Source organism: Symphalangus syndactylus, chromosome 13, assembly GCF_028878055.3.
Source record: "Symphalangus syndactylus isolate Jambi chromosome 13, NHGRI_mSymSyn1-v2.1_pri, whole genome shotgun sequence".
Lineage (NCBI taxonomy): Eukaryota > Metazoa > Chordata > Mammalia > Primates > Hylobatidae > Symphalangus > Symphalangus syndactylus.
The window spans coordinates 27,593,603-27,613,489 of record NC_072435.2 but is presented as its reverse complement, the minus strand read 5'-3'; the positions used below and the strand labels follow the sequence as shown (position 1 = coordinate 27,613,489).

At 55.3% G+C, this 19,887-nt stretch overlaps 1 protein-coding gene across 4 annotated transcripts in view; it reads right to left on the bottom strand.

Annotated features, from left to right (window-relative positions):
* SHANK1 (SH3 and multiple ankyrin repeat domains 1) overlaps positions 1 to 19,887 on the bottom strand; it is a 61,180-nt gene that overhangs the window by 22,197 nt on the left and 19,096 nt on the right. For 2 of the 4 annotated variants that reach the window (XM_055235999.2, XM_055235995.2), the window contains exons 13-22: positions 16,545 to 16,658; positions 16,291 to 16,366; positions 15,798 to 15,824; positions 7,899 to 7,981; positions 7,542 to 7,666; positions 6,607 to 6,742; positions 6,266 to 6,346; positions 5,701 to 5,724; positions 5,414 to 5,482; positions 4,911 to 5,029 (exon numbers count right to left, since the gene is read on the bottom strand). In XM_055235999.2, coding sequence (XP_055091974.1) covers positions 4,911 to 5,029; positions 5,414 to 5,482; positions 5,701 to 5,724; positions 6,266 to 6,346; positions 6,607 to 6,742; positions 7,542 to 7,666; positions 7,899 to 7,981; positions 15,798 to 15,824; positions 16,291 to 16,366; positions 16,545 to 16,658 — 854 coding nt within the window. The remainder of the gene's footprint in view (positions 1 to 4,910; positions 5,030 to 5,413; positions 5,483 to 5,700; positions 5,725 to 6,265; positions 6,347 to 6,606; positions 6,743 to 7,541; positions 7,667 to 7,898; positions 7,982 to 15,797; positions 15,825 to 16,290; positions 16,367 to 16,544; positions 16,659 to 19,887) is intronic. The other 2 variants (XM_055235997.2, XM_055235998.2) reach the window with 2 other exon arrangements.

Genomic DNA, 19,887 nt, shown 5'->3' with positions numbered 1-19,887 from the left:
AGAGGTGAGAGAAGAAAAGGCGAGGGGGATGTACAGGGCAAATGACTATGGGTCCTCTGGACACAGAGGGAAAGGAGGTCTCACAGAACTCAGGTGAGTGCTTGTGAGTTTCATTTCTAGGAGACCGGGGCAGGTGGGCAGCTGGTTTTATTACTGGCTGGTGTCTGGGCTCCTCTGGGGGTGGGGGTCTTTGGAACTCAGAGAGTGAGTTCCCTGAGGGTTAGGCTCTTGACTGTCCTGTAGCTGGGTTCATGCAGGGCAGAGCTAGCACTGTGACTGCCTGGCACTTCACAGGAGCTCTGCGTATTTGTTGAATTAATGAAAACAGGACTTGCTCTAATTAGTTTATGAGAGATTTACACTCAGTCTGATATGCTATTGTGGGGTCTCTGCTGTTGCGGGGTCTCTGGAGGCATACACAGAGATCACTGGTGAGTCATGGTGGACTTTCTAGTTTATTTCAATTAATTAATTTATGTATTTATTGAGACAGGGTCTCAGTCTGTTGCCCAGGCTGGAGCGCAGTGGCGCAAGCATGGCTCACTGCAGCTTTGACCTCCCTTGCTCAAGTGATCCTCCCACCTCAGCACACACCATGACTGGCTAATTTTTAAATATTTTGTAGAGACAGGGTCTCACTATGTTGCCCAGGCTGGTCTCAAACTCCTGGCCTCAAGTGATCCTCCTGCCTTGGCCTCCCAAAGTGTTGGGATTACAGGTGTGAACCACTGTACCTGGCCTATTTTCTTTTCCTTTTTTCTATTTTTTTTTTTAGATGGAGTCTCACTCTATTGCCAGGCTGGAGTGCAGTGGCATGATCTCGGCTCACTGTAACCTCCATCTCCTGGGTTCAAGTGATTCTCCTGCCTCAGCCTCCCAAGTAGCTGGGACCACAGGTGCACACCACCACACCCAGCTAATTTTTGTATTTTTAGTAGAGATGGGATTTCACCATGTTTGCCAGGATGGTCTTGATCTCTTGACTTTGTGATCTGCCTGCCTTGGCCTCCCAAAGTGCTGGGATTATAGGTGTGAGCCACCGTGTCCGGCCCAGCCTGGCCTGTTTTCTATCCTGAGGGGTTTACCTTCTGTTGGGAGTTTGCTGTGTTACAGTTAACCTCATGGAATCCTCATAAGAACTGGGCAAGGTTGGCTTTAGCCCCATTTAAAGAACAGAAAACTGAGATGCAGAGAAATTAAGTAACGTGGTCCAAGGAAGTCAGGATTTGAATCCCCATTTGTCTGTTAATATAGAGTTTCTGGGGGATCAGGAACAAACAGAAACACCTGGGGTATGTTTAGAGCCCCCAGAGAGGGAAATTCAGAGGGAGGAGAGTGTAAAATACAGACTGGGGGGAGGCATTAAGAAATGGGATTAGTGGGAGTACATCCTAGACTTCCAATAAATACTGAATAATTTAATGAGTGAATATGGATGGTAGCATCCTGAATCTAAGTCCACTTAGGATAATCCTGGGGCTGAAAATCTTTTTAATCTTTTTTGTTTGTTTGTTTTTTAGAGACAGGGTGGTCTCTCTCTGTCACCCAGGCTGGAGTGCAGTGGCACAATCATGGCTTACTGCAGCCTCAATCTCAGAGGCTCAGGTGATCCTCCCTCTTCAGCTCCTGGAGTAGCTAGGACTACAGGTACGTGCCACCACATCTGCCCAACTAATTTTTGTGTTTTTAGTAGAGATGGGTTTTTTTGCCACGTTGCCCATGCTGGTCTTGAACTACTGAGCTCCAGGGATCAGCCAGCCTTGGCCTTCCAAAGTGCTGGGATTATAGGTGTGAGCCGCTACGCCTGGCCCTGAAAATCTTTTAACCTTAGAATGATATAGGGCAGTGGTTCTCAATTAGAGGTGGTTTTGCACCCCAGAGGACATTGGGCAGTATTTGCTGCTGGCATCCAGACGGTAGAGGCCAGGGATGCTGCTAAAATCCTACAATGCACGGGACAGGCTTCCACAACAAAGAATTACGCAGCTCCAAATACAGGCAATTGTGGCTATATGCGGTTGTTATGTTATATGGGGTTGCCACACATTTCCCTCAACCAATCAATACATAACCTTGTTTTATGCATGTTTCTGTTGAAGGATGCCTTATTTAATATACGTTGTTGATTCATTCACATCCAACTCCTGGCCACCAGCACTCTAACTCATGCCTGAATGAAGCTTCTCTAACATACGTATTTTCTCCATCAGGCACATCACGGCCTTCTCGCACTTAGGAACACCAGACTGCTCTTCAGCACCATGCTTGGGGGACCTTTTAAATGCTGATATCGCCACTAAAAGGCCCAAAGATGCAAAGCACATGGCACTAAATAGACCGAGAAAAGACACTTGTTCACAGTATAAGAGCTGGAATGAGAAGGCCCCCTCGTTCAGCCTCGTCTGGGAGCCCACACATAGGGCTACTAAAGATTTTCTCTGCTTTGTGCCTGTCCGAGAATAATCACAAAAACCCTTCGCCTATTGATTCTGGGGTTCTAATAAGTTTCAGCGAGTAGGCAAATTCGCAAACACAGTATCTGGGAATCATGAGGGCCAACTGTGTCAACAGTGCAGATGTTAGAAACCATGACGGAGAGGAAGAGGTCTTGGACTTTGGTTCTGTCTTGATTAGATACACACATGATGAAAGGTCTCGGGCAAGTGAATGCAAATCTCTAAGACTGTTTCATCTTCTGTAAAATGGGCACGTGCATGCTCTCTCTTTCTTTCTGTTTCGGTACTGCCCTTTCCTTCTTAAAGCTGGTTGTGAAGAAGTTTGCTGAGGAATTATGAGAAGTTTGCTGCAGGGCAAGTGAAGATAGAAGAAGATCACAGAAGGAGGAAATTGTGTCAAAAAAGGTAAGAGCCCAGGGGAGGTAGATTTGGACTCCATATAAGGAAGAAGTTTTTTGGGTTTTTTTTTGAGACAGAGTTTCGCTTTTGTCGCCCAGGCTGGAGTGCAATGGCGCGATCTCGGCTTACTGCAACCTCCGCCTCGCGGGTTCAAGCAATTCTCTCGCCTCAGCCTCCTGAATAGCTGGGATTACAGGCACATGCTACCACATCCGGCTAATTTTTGTATTTTTAGTAGAGATGGGGTTTCTCCATGTTGGCCAGGCTGGTCTTGAACTCCTGACCTCAGGTGATCAGCCCACTTCAGCCTCCCAAAGTGCTGGGATTACAGGCATGAGCCACCGCGCCCAGCCTCCTACTCTTGATTTTTATAAAAGTACGAGCCCCTCCAGAGCACGAGGGATTGTGGATAGACTTCAGGGGCCTGTGCACTTGTACAGGAAAAAAATCCTGTCTTCATTTTCATCATCCTCCAACAAAAACTCAACTTTTCCTCAATTAAATATGTAAGCACCAAACCATGCTAGTTTCAGCAAGACCCATGCCTGTATCCCCAGTAGGAATCACAGATATTTCCATATCCCATCACAGTGGTGCAGATTTCCCAAAATAGTGTTTATGCTCCTCGTGATTTTGAAATTAGAGTTGTTAAAATCCACCGCCAATGTCTAACATGTTGACAAAAAAAGATGATATTATGATATCACAAATTTTGCTTTTGAAAAATATTTTGAGAACTACATTTTAGTGTAACTGGCCTCTTTTGTTATTTTATGTTATGTATTTATAAACATTATTCTGGGAAGGACTATGGCAGCCTGCCAAAGAGATCCATGACCCCCTAAAAGCCAAAGAACCCAGCTCTAGAGTAAATGGACCCCTGACCACTACGTGGTGGATGTGGCCAGAGGATGGGGACTGGGCAGAGAAGAAGGAAGCGGGAAGGGAGGAGTAAGGCAGAGCGTGGCCTCTGGAGGAGACAGTTGGAGGGTGAGGGGTGGCACTGGCAGGCATAGTGGGGGATGTGTTGGAGGGAAGGCACACAGCCCAGTGGAGTAGGGGCAACATCCAGGAAGGGACCAGCAGGACCCTACCAGGATAGCCAGGGCTGTGGCAGGACCATGGGTTCAGAGGGCTGCCTGCCTGAGTTAAAATCCCTCCTCCTTCCTTGAGCCTCAGTTTCCCCCTCTGTAAATGGGCTAACAACCTTGTGTACCTCCCAGGATGAATCTAAGGAATGAATGAGATAATCCATAGAAAATTTGGCGTCTGGCTGGTGGCTCACGCCTGTAATCCCAGCATTTTGGAGGGCGGAGGCGGGCAGATCACTTGAGGCCAGGAGTTCGAGACCAGCCTAGCCATGATGGCAAAACCCTGTCTCTATTAAAAATACAAAACTTAGCCAGGCATGGTGGCACACACCTGTAATCCCAGCTACTCAGGAGACTGAGGCAGGAGAATCGCTTGAACCCGGGGGGCAGAGGTTGCAGTGAGCCAAGCTTGCCCCACTGCACTCCAGCCTGGGCGACACAGTGAGACTTAGTCTCAAAATAAATAAATAAATAAAAATAAAAAAATGAAATAAAATGCAGTGTCCCCCAAATTATCAACACCCCCTACAGGTTGGCCTCTGGTTGTGGGGAGAGGCAGACAGAGTGGCGACAGACATGACCATTCATATTTTAATACGTACTACGTGTTGGGTATCTATTATTATGCTGGGGAATCTCCATCCATGACATCATTTTGCCTTCCCTGAAACCCTTAAGATGGGACGCAGAGGGACAGAAAGAGGCGGGGCAAGAGCGCAAGTATAATAGCAGGGTGGAAAGTAGAGACAGAAAAGGACAGAGATGGGATTTGAGGGAAAGGGGATAAGGAGGAAAGGAGGTCCCCAAAGTTGGGAGAAAGGAGGAAACCCTAGGATGCATGTCACCCCTCCAGGACCAGCCTAAAGCACAGGGGCGTCAGGAGGGTTTTGGAAAGAGAAAGGCTCCAGGTTGGTGTGTGAACCGCCTCCCCCCTGGCAGTTCCTCCCCACACCAGGCCGCCTACCTCAGTGGCAAAGAAACCTTTGGGTCGGTGTTTGCCCAGGGACGCGAGGCCACCGGGCCCAGGGCTCTCGCTTGCACTGATGGTCTGTTGAGCCGCGGCCAGGATTTCGTCCAGTTTGTCTAGGGGGAGATGAACAGAGGTGGGACGACGATGAAATGAAGTTTGCTTTGACCCGGGCCGCAAAGACCAGAGCTGCCGCCCGCAGTTCATCCAGCACTTGGATCAACCAGGAAAGGGCAGCTCTGCCTGGGTCCAGGTGGACGGGCAGTCCCGCTTGGAGACACAATCTCCCAGCCCGGTGGGCAGCACCCAGGGTGCGAAGGGGTGCGGGCAGGGAACGGGGCAGCCATCGGGAGAGGGCGGGTGGAGGGAGGGGAGGTGGGATCCCGGCCTCTCTGGGGCAGGAAGGCGAGGGGCGCCGTGGGGTTCATGGTGGGATGGGGATGCAGCGGATGCCGGGGCTGGGGCCCGGCAGCCCGAGGGGCAGGGCTGGGCTGTCTTACTGAGAGCCATCTGATACACGGTCCGCTTTTTCTCCATGCTGGGCACCGGCGCCGGCTGCTGCTCGTACTCTGTGGGCAAAGAACACGGATGAAGCCCAGGGAGCCCCCGGGGGCGGGGCGGAGCGGGCTCGGCCTGTAGGCGTGGCCAGCAGGTGCGGGCCAGTGGGCGTGGCCAGCGGGCGCGCGCATGCGCGAGAGGGGCAGTGAGGGGCCGGGGTCAGGGAGGGGCGAGTCCGCCGGCGGGGTCGGGAGACGGGGGCCCTCCCGCCAGTCCTGTGCCCACTCACCACTCTTCTTCTTCCAGGGGGAGACTAGCCCGGGGGAGAGGCAGTAGAGGAGCCAAGAGTTAGGACGTCAGGGGAAGGCGAGGGGCCCCCTCTCTGGAAGCCCACCTCCCTCGGAGCCCCGGGGTGGGGGCGGTCAGCTGTCCGACCAGCCCCCTGTCAGGGGAAATGGGACCCCCAGGTCCACTCGGCCTCGTCTGGAGGGAGGGGCTCGCTTTTCTCTGTTATTGGGGGTTGGGGGGTAGCTGGTGGAGGGAGAGATGTTGAATGGGGCTTGGGGGTGAGGAGGGACAGAAAGAAGGAGACAGAGAGACCCGCAGAGAGGGTACATACAGACCCTTAGAGAGACCCCAACAGAGAAACAGATACAAGAGCACAGTGGAAAGTCGTCTCTCAGACACCCCTTCCCAGAGACACACACACAGGCCAGAGTCCGACCCATGGACTGGGGACAGGATGAGGACAAGGACCCCTGGTCACTAACAACACTAACGAACTCAAGGGATGGTCCAGCCCTCCTTCCCCTCTCCCCCCTAGCCCCCTGGCCTCAGCAGCCCCGCAGGCTCACCCATCTCCTCCAGCTCTGAGGTCATAGATTTGGAACGCAGGGAGATGGTTGGGGGTGGCAGCCGCTTGGCCTGCTGGGGTGCTGAAAAGGTGATGAGGGGAGGCATCAGTATCATGGGGGAGACGCCCCCACCACCCTCTACCACCACAGGGCTCCCAGGGCTCAGAGAATAGCCAGTGCCAGCGTGCTGAGCCCTCCCTGCCTCAGTTTCTCCCCACAAGGGTCATGGAGAAGCAGTGCTAGGGAAGGGAAGGCCTTGGGCAGCAGCAACCAGCCCTGGGGCTCTCGCAGGGCTGAGCCTGGTGGCAGTGGGGTGGCTGCGAGAGTGGCCGCAGGAGCACCTTTCTTGTGCACTGCCTCATCCATGTCCGGGTGCCTGGTGACCATCACCACCTTCACCATCAGCGTGTTGCCCCCTTGGCGGATCATGTTCACCACCTGTCGGTGGCCGACCTTCACCACATTCTGCCCGTTCACCTGTGGCACAGACACCCCCAGATCACACAGAGTAGACAAGGGGAGGGGTGCTTGCAGCTTCAGAGACCCCAAGGAGGATGCCTCCTGCGCTGCCCTGTCCATGGCCCTCTGGGCCACGTTCCCCTCCCTCTGACCCTTCGTACCACCACCTCCCTGGGCAAGCCCCCTTTCCCACCCTCCCTGGCCCCAGGGTTGGGGAAGAGGCTCAGCCTACCCTATTCACTTCCCCCTCCCTCCTTGTCCCCAGTATTTATTTATTTATTTATTTATTTATTTATTTACTTTTATTTTTAAAAGACAGGGTCTCTCTCTGTCACCCAGATTGGAGTGCAGTGGCACAATCATGGCTCACTGCACCCTCGACTTCCTGGGCTCAAGCAATCCTCCCACCTCAGCCTCCTGAGTAGCTGGGACCTCAGGCACACAGCACCGGCTAATTTTTTTTAAGAGACAGGGTCTTGCTATGTTGCCCAGGCTGGTCTCAAACTCCTGAGTTCGAGTAATCCACCTGCTTCAGCTTCCCAAAGCACTGGGATCACAGGCATGAGCCACTGTGCCTGGCCATCCCCCCGTATTGTGCGTGTGTTAGGGACAGCTCTGGGTCACTCTTTTGAGATGCCTCAGAGGCCTTTGGATGGAATCACTGGGGAAAGCAGAGGCTGGCTGGAGGGTGGGCAGGGGGCTGGGAATCCTGGTGCCAAAGGAGAATAAAACTGGGCAGCCAGATCCTGGTATGGATCATGAGGGGGTCTGGGAACTTGTCACAGGGTCCCAGGGAAGAGAGGGGGCCTGGACTTACCTCGATGAGGAAGTCTCCCATTCGCAGTCCAGCTCGCCATGCCACGCCACCCTCGTCCACGGACTCCAGGTACTGCAGCGCCGGGAAGGCCGGGGTAGGGGTGAACTCCTCGATGGGGGTCTGCGCTGCAGACAGGGAGGAGCCGGCGGGGTCGGAGGGGAGGGGGTGGAGAGGCCGAGCAGGGGATGGGGCTCAGACCCAAGTCACGGAGGCCTCACCGCAGCTGAGGGACCAGCACCCCGGCCGGGGTGGGGTGGTGGGCGGGCTGGGGTCCCTTCCCCTTTCCAGCCCCCCTTTCCAGCCCTGCTTCTGGGGTCACAGAGCCCTTCTCCCATCCCCTCCCCGGCTGGCACTCACCCTTGGCCCCCCGGAGCACGAACCCAAACCCCTCACTGTCCTTCTTCTGCAGCAAGACTGTCTTCTCCTTAATGATGTAATCGCTGGCAGGGAGGCAGGATAAATGGGGGGGTGGTGGGGGGAGTGGAGAAGAGATCATGAGACACAGAGCCTGTCCCTCACCCGGCAACCCAGAGACCCGAACCTCTGCTCCAGGGCCATTAATTGCATCTCCTAGGATCTCTGTCACCCACTCTGTGTGCGTATGCTAGCAGCAGCCCTGATGGGCTTCCCCCTCGGAGTCGGCATGCTCTCTCTCCCACTCCCTCTCTCCTCATTCATCCATCCATGCATCCATCCACCCATCCATTCAGCACCAGGCACAGTGGGGAGGATGGGGAGAAGAGCTTCCAGATTACCAGACAGCCAGGCTTGGGTCCCTGCTAGTCACTTCCTGCCTGTGACCTTGAGCCCACAACTTTAACCTTTTGTGCCTCAGTTCCTTCATCTATAATGGGGGGCTATCACAGATCCCACCTGATGGGGTTGAGGTGGGAATCCAGTGGGGGTAATACACATTTAGTATTTTGCACAGTGCCTGGCACATAGTAGGTGCTCAATACGATCTGCTCGATGTCCTTAGGTCAGGGTGTTAAGTCAAGAGGACTCATGTGCTTTGATGATACCCCTCAAAATTCCTTTATATATATGTCACCTCCCAAGGACCCCACGCAGGGTAAAATTGCTAATTCTGCACTGCCCAGTATGGTGGCCACTAGGTGCATGTGGCTGTTTTTATGAAAGCGAATCAAAATCAAATGGAAAAATTCAATTCCTCAGTCACAGTGGCCATATTTCCAAGTGTGCAGAAGCTGCACGTGGCTGGTGGCCACCACATTGGACAGTACAGATATAGAACATTTCCATTGCTGCAAAGCTCCCCGTGGACAGCACTGTCTTCTGTATTCCCTGGTGCATCTCAGATGGAGCTACTGCATGCAGTCAGCATATTCTATTATAGTAAAATGCAAAGCACCCATGAATATGGGTGGTAGTTTCCAGTGAAGCCATCAAATACCACCAGCACATTTGGGTAAGGCGCACGTACCCAGGAGATGTCAATGAAACTCAGATACAGTTCATGGATCTCAACACTCACTCAAACAGCCCCAACCTCCTGACATGACCACTGTACACCTCAGGAATACACATCCATTCCATTTCCAGAGGATCCGACACCCCAGTCTACAGCAGGAATACTCAGACACCCTGGCTGCAACCCCACTGCGTTCAGAATACCCAAGAACACCCAGGAGTCACTGGAACGCGCACTCTGCTGTTCCCAGCTTCCTTCAGCACTGTCTAAAGCCTGTCCCAGGGCACACTTGTAGCACCTCCCACCCTCACAATCCCAGTGTATTCCAATAATACCCAGATCCCAGTAACATCCATGTGGCCCTAATACACTCCAATCATAGCCAAGCATGCTCCCCAATTACCTGCCCCCACAAATTCAGCAAAACAGCCCTCCTCGAATACTCCAGTATGTTTTGGCAACCCCCACACATCCCAGTATGTTCCAATAATAACTCGCCCTCACTCGGATCTCAGTGTATTCCCATAATACACCCTCTGAACACATACATCCCAGCAAACGCCAATAATACTTACTGTGCTCCACTGTATTTAGGTACCACCCCCACAGGCACCCCTGTATGCTCCCAGGACCCCCATGGCTCCCCTTGTAAAAATCCATACATTTGCACCGTGGCGACAGGGTTCTGGATGTGCACGTGTCCTCCCTTCCTGCCACCACCCTCCCTGTGGCGCCTCAGTGCACCTAACACCACGCATGTTCACATGTACATACTCCGGCAACAGTCCTTGCTCAAAGTTCATCACAGTCCAGTAAACTCATCCACACCACACCCACCATGTCTTCCTCCCCTGGATAGAGAGGTGTTGGCAGAGAAGGAGGGAAGGGGCTGAAAGGGGTGAATAAGGGTAGGAAAAGGGAGAGGGGAAGGGAGGAAAGGGGCTGAGAAGGCCGGAACGGCGAGTGGATGGGGAAACTGGACACAGAAATTGGCTCAGAGGTCACAGCTGCCTGTTTCTAACCATGCATTCTGTAATGTCCTCATTCTCACCTTCTTACTCTTCCTCCTGTATCTCTTCCAGGTCTCCAAGGACCCCAGCAGCCAGCAGCACCCTTCCTCACTGGAGGCAACCTCACTTTCTTTCACTCATGCCACAAATCCCTCCCTTCCTCCGTCTTTCTCCCTGCCCTCTGGAATCCCTCTCTTGCCCCCTCATCAGCCTCATACCCCATACATAAGCCTTCCCCAAATGTCAGCCAATATGGTCAATAAAACTCCCATGTCAATATGCCAAGAAGGAGTACTTGCCATTGGCTGGGCAGTATCTGAAGCCCCCCTTCACAGATAGATCATTCAATTGTCTTCTCATAACCAGCCTCTGGGGCAGGGATAAGTACCAATTCCACTTTATCTATGTATTTATTCATATTTTTTGAGACACAGTCTCACTCTCTTGCCCAGGCTGGAGTGCGGTGGCACAATTATAGCTCACTGCAGCCTCAAACTCCTGAGCTCAAAGGATCTTCCAGCTTCAGCCTCCCAAGTACCTAGGACTATAGGTGCTTGCCACCATGGCCAGCTAATTAAAAAAAATTTCTTTTTTGGTGGAGATGGGGTCTCACTATCTTTCCCACGCTGGTCTTGAACTCCTAGACTTAAACAGTCCTCCCACCTCAGCCTCCCAAAGTGTTGGGATTACAGGCATGAGTTGCCACACCCAGCCCTAGTTTCACTTATAGGTGAGGAAACAGAGGCACAGAAAGGTTAAGTAACTTGTCCAAGGTCACACAGTGAGTATCACTCTTCAACAATACCCAAGAGAATACTCGGGTAACTGCAGTGGTAATACCCTCCACTCCACAGCACCGAAATACCTTGAGCACGTATATCTGTCTGCTCGGAATCCACCCTGAGCTCGGCCCTGCAGCACCTGGAGTTTATCCCAGGGTGTGGCAGTAACACCGTGACAATGAGGAACACTTATCGAATTATTACTGAACGCCAGCCACGATTCCAAGCACTTTGCATTTATATATTTCCATTTATGTATTCAGTTAGTCCTCACAACAACCCAGGGAAGGGTTGACTGTTATTCTTCTCATTTTATAAATGGGGAAACTGAGGCACAGAGAAATAACTTGCTCAAGATGACACCAGCTAGAAAAATGTCAAAGCCAAGATTTGAATTCACCAGAGGTAACCTATATATATATATACCAGTGGTGATCTGAGGCAGGGAGGGGGGTCCAACCACATCCAGACCCACCCTGTTCCTGCTTCTCAACCACCCCCTGTCCTACACATGCTCCATTCCCCTCTCTGCTCCACGACTCCCTCACCCAATCCCCAGCTAGGACGTACGTGGTGTTGCCCTCATCCCACCACAGTCTCTTTGGACTTCCCAGCTGCTCTCTTGCTCCCACAGCTCCATGTACCTCTAAACTCCCTCTCCCCAACTCCTGTGTAACCCTCCTCTCTGCACCTCACTCCCTACTCCTCCACGTCATGTTGAGGTTCCACATCGCCCTAACCCACCCCCCTCATCCCTGACTCCCACAAGCCCTCCTCACATCCCATGGAGCCATCCCCCCATTTCTCATGTCCCCTGACACACCCTACCCTCCTTTCCCCCAAAACATCCTCCTCAGACCTCTGCGACCTCTCCCTCGTCCTTTGGCCTCACCCTTCCCACACCCTCTTGCACCTCCGTAAGTAATCTCACTGGCTGCCCTAAAGCACCTTTGGTCCCTTTCATACTTCCCAGGTACCCGCTTTTGCATCCGTGGAAGCCTCTTCCTATTTCTGCCCCCTCGACTCACTTCACCACATGCCCTCCCGCCTGCGTTTACTGGCAGCTGTGTTTCATTTACATTCCCTGCGTCCTCTTGGTATTCTCCCCCTACTGCCCAAATCCCCACCCCCAAATCCTCCCCACATTCCCTGAATTCCCTCCCCACCCCATTTCTCTGATCCGAACCCTCTGTGCTCACCCTCTGTGCTCCAGCCTCCACCCCTCCCCCACTTCAGTATCCCCACTCTCCCCTGTTCCATTCTCAACCTTGCACTTCCTACCCAGACCCCTCTAGTCCCTCCCCCTTGCCCCCCATCTTGGCTGCCCCTGCAGCACCCCATTCAGGCTCCCTCTGGCTGACTACCTGCCCTGCAGGAGCTCACACAATGCTTTTCCCCAGGCCATCCCTCAGCGACCCTGAGCGGCCTCCGGAGCTCAGCAGCCAGCTCCTGTTCACTGGATCCCACACACAGGGGCACTGCAGCCGCCTGCACTCCCCTCCCCACCCCAACGTCCCTCTCACACACCCAGGGGCCGCCAGCCCAGAGCCTGCTGCTGTGCACAGCGCACCCCCAACCCCGCACTCAGCCCCTCCCCATGTACCCGTGTCCACGGCCTGCCCAGAGCCCCCATACAGGGACGCCAGCCCCCCTCCCCATGCTGAGAAGTGGCACACACAAGCGGATGCGGCTCCCCATGCAGCTCAGCCGGGGCTCAGCACACGTGCCCTACATGGGCAGAGGGCAGAGCCAGTGACTCAAGTGCCCCTGACATGCACAGAGCCCCGGGGGCAAGGGGGCAGGGGGGAGGAGCACATGGGGACAGAGACACAGGATGGACCGTTGAAGTAGGGACCTGTGGGGGAGGGGCAGGCCAGGCCCCGGAGGGTGGGTGTTGGGAAGCACAGCCGCAGTCTCCGGGACAGACCCACTCCAGCACACACCACACACACACACACACACACACACACACACACACACACAGTCCCAGACAGCCTCGCTGTCTCTCCAAGTCATACAGAGACAGACGCTGTCACACAGGGACACACAGATGAACACAGTTGGGGGGTGGGCTGGGAGCCCACCATCTCTCCATTTCTTTCTGTCACTCACACACACACACACGCACACACACGCACGCGGCTGCAGGCAGTCACACACACGCACATCGACACAGCCACACTGACACACGCACCGTCGCACAGTGACACGCAGCGGAAAAAGAGGAGGGGAGGGGAAGCCGGGGGCGGGATGCGTGTGTGATGGAGGGGGGATGACTGTGAATGGGAGAGAGGGGTATGAATGGGGGGACTTGCCAACACCGTGAAGAGGTGTGGGGATGTGGGGATCAGAGGTACAGGGGCCTGGGATGTAGGCGGATGCGGGTAAGCCACGGTGGCTCCCCACAGGGAGGGCTCCGGGGAATGGGGGCGCTAAGGGCGGCAGAAAGGCGAGTGGGCTCCAAATCCTGGAGGGGGATCGGTTTACCGGGCCTGCTGGGAGGAAGGTCTTGGGGGAAGAGCACAGGGGTGCCTGGAAGGGCCTGTGAGTGGGTGGAGGAGAAGATTCCCAGGGCTGACGAGTGCGTATTAGGGGGGAGGGTCGGGGAGAGGGGTCCAGGGAGGAAGATGGAGAGGAGAAGGGTTGAGACCAGGGGCCTGAAAGGGATTTCGGGCTGAGAGAAGGTTAGGGAAGAGGAGCGGAGGGGAAGGGGCGGGTTGGGGGAAGGGGAAAGGCCCTGGGGCTGGGGGTTAGCGGCGGGGGAGGGTCGCCACCACGGGCCAGGGCCTGCCGGCCGGCCCGCAAAGCAGGGGGCGGCGCGCTCCGTTACCTGTAGATGTACCAGACGCTGCGCCGCCGGGGCCCCAGGGCTGGCCAGCTGGAGGACAGCGCGGGGGGCGGCTGCGGCAGGGAGCTCCCACCGGGGCCGCCCCCGAGACCCCCGCCGCCGACCGCAGACAAAGCCATCGCCGCCGCGGCCCCAGCCCCGGCCCGGGTCCCGGTGCCGGCCGCCCCCGCCGCCGCCGCCGCCGCCGCGTCCCCGTACCCGCTCGGCCGAACCCCCGTGTCCGGGCCCCCAGGCCCCGCCTCATGCTGACCCGCGCCGGGAGGGGGGAGGGGGAGGGGGCGCGCACCCCCCCCCGCGGGAGGGAGGGCAGGGCCGGGGGCTCACATGCCGGGGGGCGCGGGGGCGCGGGGGCGCGGGGCGCGGGGTCGGGCCGCGGCGGTAGCGCGAGGACCGCGGACGGCGCCGGCTTCAGCACCGCGGACAGCTCCGGAGGCGGGCGACGGGCGCGAGGCTTAACCCCTTGGCGTCCTGCGCCGGGCGGCGGAGGGGGCCGGGCAGGGGGGAGGGGGCCGGGAGGGGAACGCGGGGGCCCCCTTGGCGGGAGAAGGGGGAGGGGCGAGGCTTGGAGGGGGGAGGAGAAGGGGAGGCACTTCCGGTCTGAGCCCCCCCTTAATCCCCCTCCCCCCTCCAGAGCCCTCCCGCGCAGGTGCAGAGCGAGAGAGCGCGGGGAGAGGGAGGCACAACATCACACAAGATGCCTCGCAGCCGCGTGCACGGACGCGCGGACGGAGCCCCGCTTCCCCGGCAGGGACACCGCGGGTGAGAGAGGCCCCAGGAGGGGACAAGCAGCCCACCACCACAGACCAACACGCAACGCACCTCGACACGGTCGGCAAGAAAGGCCAGGACATTCAGACTGGGCCCCAAGGCCATGAGCAACACCCCTCCCCCACCAGAGAAGCCCAGGCGGAGGGGCGAACACACCATCACAGCTCCCTGAGAAAGCGTGGACCCCGAGCCAGCGCGAGGAGGGGGCGGCACACGCCAGGAGGGGAGACATACGGAAGGACCGCCCAGCTCCGGCAGGGAAGCTGGGGTTGGGCCCTGGCTGCAGGGCGCACCACACGGCACAGGCCAGGCCAGCGCAGACAGGGTCCGGGAACAGCGGGGAGGCAGGAGGAGGGGAAGCTCAGACGCACCACACACAGAGCAGCACGTGGGAGCCAGCGAGAGGCACGGAGGAGTAGGGGAGGAAGTCCATTGACAAGACAGAGTAGAAGGAGGAAGCTGAGGGTGACGGGGACCACCCGCATTCAGCTAGTAGGGCAAGTGACCCCCACAGACGGAGGCCAGGGAGAGACCCAGAGAGACACTGGTAGACAAGAAGCAGAGGCTGACATAGAAGCTCGGGGTGTGGGGGGTGTACCCCAATACTCACCCGGTGCCCAGAGCCGGAGACGTGCCAGGCAAACACGCACAACGGTCAAGCGCCTCAGACACTCGGGGCGCAGGGTGGCACCCCAGCCCCACCCTCTCTCCCCATCTTGCCATTTATCTGTCCCCGCCATCCCCGACCCATCCCCACTGGCCAGAACACAGACACGTAGGTTTGGACACATTTAATGGAAGGATGCTACGCACAAGGGGACCCTTCCCTGGATTGGGGGGAGCAGTGGAGGAGAGTGTCATATTTTAGACACCAAATTTTGACCCTCCCTCCCCCACAGCCCTGTCCTTCTGGAGGCCCAAGCCCTGGAATCCTCCCCTCCTCTGCCCTTCCCTCCCCCAGCATCCCAGGTCCTGAATCTCAGATCAATCAGACAGACGCACATGCATGCACACACGTTAATGTGCGAGTACACACGCACAGTGACATGCACAGAGAGGGACAGATGTGTGCAGAGACCCACCTGTCCACGTGTGTGAGCAGACTCACTGACATGCCCTGCAGTGCTTGCCCACACATTCAGAGAAGCACAGATGTGCAGAGCCAGCCCCACAGTAATCATAGCCACAAAGGCACCGGTATATACAGAGCAGGGCAGACCCTCCAGCCCCGGGCATAGGTACAGGTACATCCAGGCCACACATGCACACAGATGCATGTCATGCACACCTACAGAGACACACATTCGCACACCGGGAAACCTCAGCTCTGGTCGTGCACACACACGTTCACACGCCCCCCAGGCACCCCGTCCTTCCCCTCCTGACCCCATCCCCTCCCTGCCCCTCGCCTCTCACCTCCCTGGGCCAATCCCATCCATTAAGCTTCCGAAGCAAGTCAGCCAGCAGCCAGGGAGGGGAAAGGTGTCAGTGCACCCCTCTCCTCAGCCCAATCCCACCCAGCCCTGACTGCACCCTCCCCACACCGGTGCACGGGACACACACATTCCCACTGCACATGACTGCACAGAGATGGGGCACATGAAGGAGACAAGGGCCTCCAGCCAACCAGACATAAGAGCGCCCTGGCCCCCTCAGGCATCCCCACCCTGCCCTGACCACCCCGTTGTCTCTGGCTACCCCAGAGCCGGGCAGTCTTAGTGGCTGCCGAAGATGGTTTGGGGTTGGGCTGTGCTGTCTGAAGCTAATTCTGGCTTCTCCCACCCCTGGATCAAACTTTAGAAGGAACAGATTAGAAAGGGGGCTTAGAGGTGATGGAAATATTTAAAGGCGTACATTGTGAAGGGAACTTGGGGTGAGGGGGGTGGCCCGAGGGTGTAAGGACATTTACCTTGGGGCATCAAAGCTGTCGTAGGAGCCCACGGTATAATGCCGGAAGAGTCTCTTTGCCTTGTCACTGCGGCTTTCTGCAGGGCGACAACAGACAACCTTGGACTCTTGTTTTGGAAACCACAAGCCCAACCCTAGAGGTCCTGGCCCAAGTCTTCCCATCTACCTCCCAGTACCCCAACCCCATTAGGAAGGGAAAGGAGTAGACATGGGAATCCTAGGGTCCATTGAACACTGCTGGGGGTTCCGCATTACCTTGCTTGCTCTCCTGAGAGCGATTTGCCACTTCTTCCAGGCAGTCGGAGGGGAACCAGCCAACACGACCTTTGACCTGGCCTTCCCAGAAGCCTCCTTCGCCGATGCTAAGTACTGGATGGGGAACGGGGACATAGAGACATTTCTGTGTTTCTGTGCTGCCCCTCAACTGCCAACACACTCAACTTACAGCATTCCTACAGTTACCAGCTCCTGGCCCAAGGGCATCCTTAATAAACGTCTGAGGAAGGGTCGAGGAGCTTGGGGGAGACCCAAATCATATCGCTCTTGCATTCTAGCTTCTGGATCCAATGAGGACGACAGGCATTGGGGAAGACGACTGTGTTCCATAACATGGTCTTCCTAGGTTAGGGGCAGGTCCACAATGGGTCCTTGTCTCCCCTGGTAACTGGTCACAGCTCAGTTGTGTAATTCCCCTTCACCCTCCTAGGCTCTGTGGACTTAGATCACAGATGGGGAGACAAGCTCTACTTCACCCTCCCATCACTGTCCCTGCCACCTCCCAAAGTCTCCTTGCCACTTAATCTTTAGTCCTTTGTCCCCAGACCCCTCTCTCTGTCTCTCTTTGCCTCTCCTGGCTCTAGAAGGGAGAAGAGATTAGAATCACCTCTTTCCTTCTCTCCCTCTCCCCTAATGGAAGCTGTTCCCCGCTGCCCACCCTCCCAGGGCCCACCGCTTCCCCATTTAGCAAACATCACAGACTGCCTGTTACATGCCTGCTGCTGAAAAACAGAGATGTATGACAAAGAACAGCTAATGTTTTTCCAACTCTCACCTGGGCCAGAACCCTAAGAGGGGCCACTTTCATTATCCCCCTTTTACTGATAGGAACACTGAGGCTTGGAGAGCCAAGATCATTTGCTGAAGGTTACAAGGCTAGTAACTGACAGATCTGGATTTGAACACAGCTCAGTCTGCTTCCAGAGGGCATACTTTCTGTCACTCATGTGCTACTACCTCTCCATGCAAGGGCTTCAGTGCATGACAAGGGCACCAGTGGCAAACACATGGTCTTCCATTTCTCCGGCATTTTTCATGACTCTGCCCCCATTCAGCCCTTCACATAGTTTCCTTCCTCGTTCAACCCTTATGCCTACCCAGGTAGGTAACAACTGTTTTTCCATTTGATAGATAAAGAAGCTGAAGCGAATGTGGAGAATACCCTTGCCTGGAGATGGCTCCAGCTATGCTAGGGGTTGAGTTGGGGCCATCAGATGTATTCCCCTCCATAAACTGCCTCCCTTGAGAGCATCTAAGGAAACCAAATGAGGGGAAGCTGAAAGTCGTGGAAGAGAGCAGGAGATGGGTTGTCAAGGGGACTAGGTTCTTGGCTGGTACTGCCATGCCTGGCTTGGTGGTCTTGTAATCAATCATTTGTTCACTGTAAAAATACTTAGTGCCAGTCATGAGTCAGGTACCAGGGTAGACACTGTTGAATATAATCAATGTTGTTCCTTCCTTTGAGGAGCTTCCAGAGCAGTGGCCAATAGAGGCATAACTATACAAGTGACTGTACGTTTGGAAGTTGGGGTCAGAGCTCAAGGGAAAATAAGAGGGTGTTTGGAGAGAAGCCAGATGGAAGTATATAACTTATAGATGGCAAAGGGGTCCAGGGAGGTGTCCCTGAGGTGTGACATATAGGCTGAGACCTGAAGGATCCTAGGAGCTGGGGAGGCAAAGAAAGCATGGAAGAGTTCCAGGCAGAAGGACCAGCATGTTTGAAGAGTTTGGTGTACAAGAAGGCTTGGGACATTGGAGGAATGGAGGGGTTGGTAGATCGGAGGATTGGAGAATTGGAGGGCTCAGGGCATTGGGGGGATTGGAAGGCTTGGGGCATTGGAGGAATGGAGGGGTTGGTAGATCAGAGGATTGGAGAATTGGAGGGCTCAGGGCATTGGGGGATTGGAAGGCTTGGGGCATTGGAGGAATGGAGGGGTTGGGGCACTGGGGAATTGGAAGGCTCGGGCACTGGAGGATTGGATGGCTTGGGCCACTGGGGGAATGGAGGGCTTGGGGCTTTGGGAGATTGGAGGGATTGGGGCATTAGAGGATTAGAGGGTTTGGGGCATTGGAGAATTGGAGGACTTGGGGCATTGGGGGATTGGAGGGCTCAGGGCATTGGAGGATTGGAGGGATCGGGGCGTTGGAGGATTGGAGGGCTCGGGGCATTGGAGGGTTGGAGGGCTCGGGGCATTGGGAGATTGGAGGACTCAGGGCATTGGAGGATTGGAGGGTTTGGGGCATTGGGAGATTGGAGGACTTGGGGCATTGGAGGATTAGAGGGTTTGGGGCATTGGGAGATGGGAGGACTCAGGGCATTGGAGGATTAGAGGTTTGGGGTATTGGGAGATTGGAGGACTTGCGGCATTGGAGGATTAGAGGGTTTGGGGCATTGGGAGATGAGAGGACTCAGGGCATTGGAGGATTGGAGGGCTCAGGGCATTGGAGGACTGGAGAGAAGGATGAGGTCCCTGGAATCTTGTGGGTGAAAGGAAGAGTCGCATGAGATGAGGTTGACAAGATGGGCAGAGAGGCAGCTTTGAGGCCAGGTTAAGACTTTGGGCTTTGATTCTGAGAGTAGCAGGAGTCGGCTACCTCATCGGGTTGTGTGAAGCTCAGTGACATCGTGGATGTGGGCGTGCTTTGAGGCAATTAAATCCCTCTTAATGGAAGACGAGGATATAAAAACAGAAGGCAGTGTGTTCTCTCCCTGCATAGAAGCATTGAGCTTGTAGCTCAGCAAGATACTGCCCATGGTCCTCTGCCTGCCTGGAAGGTCCTTTACCTCTGGCCTCAGCTCACCTTTCTTTTCTCCCATCTCCCCCAACCCCATGTGCCTACGTCCCAGGCAGCTGGCCCTGAAGGAGCTGCACCTGGCCCCCACAGTAGCTCCTGAATTTGATCATTCATTCACTCATTAATTCACTCAACATATGTGCATTAAAGCCTCCTGTGTGTTGGGTCATTAAACTGAGCCCTAGAGACGCAGAGACCAATGACTTATGACCTCACCTCCAGGAATTCAGACTATGGGAAGAGAAACTAAGAAACACATGCAGTTACACAGCCCACCTGATGTTCTGACCCCCGAATGCCCTTCAAGGCCTCACTCAAGTTAACCTTCTATGGTAGGATCCTCCCTGCTTATCCAGGGGCGCAGGTCTCTCTCCCCTAAGTGCCTAAAGTAGGGGCCACTTAAGAAAATGATGGCTTTTTTTTTTTTTTGAGATGGAGTTTGACTCTTCTCAGCCAGGCTGGAGTGCAGTGGTGTGACCTTGGCTCACTGCAACCTCCACCTCCCAGGTTCAAGCAATTCTCCTGC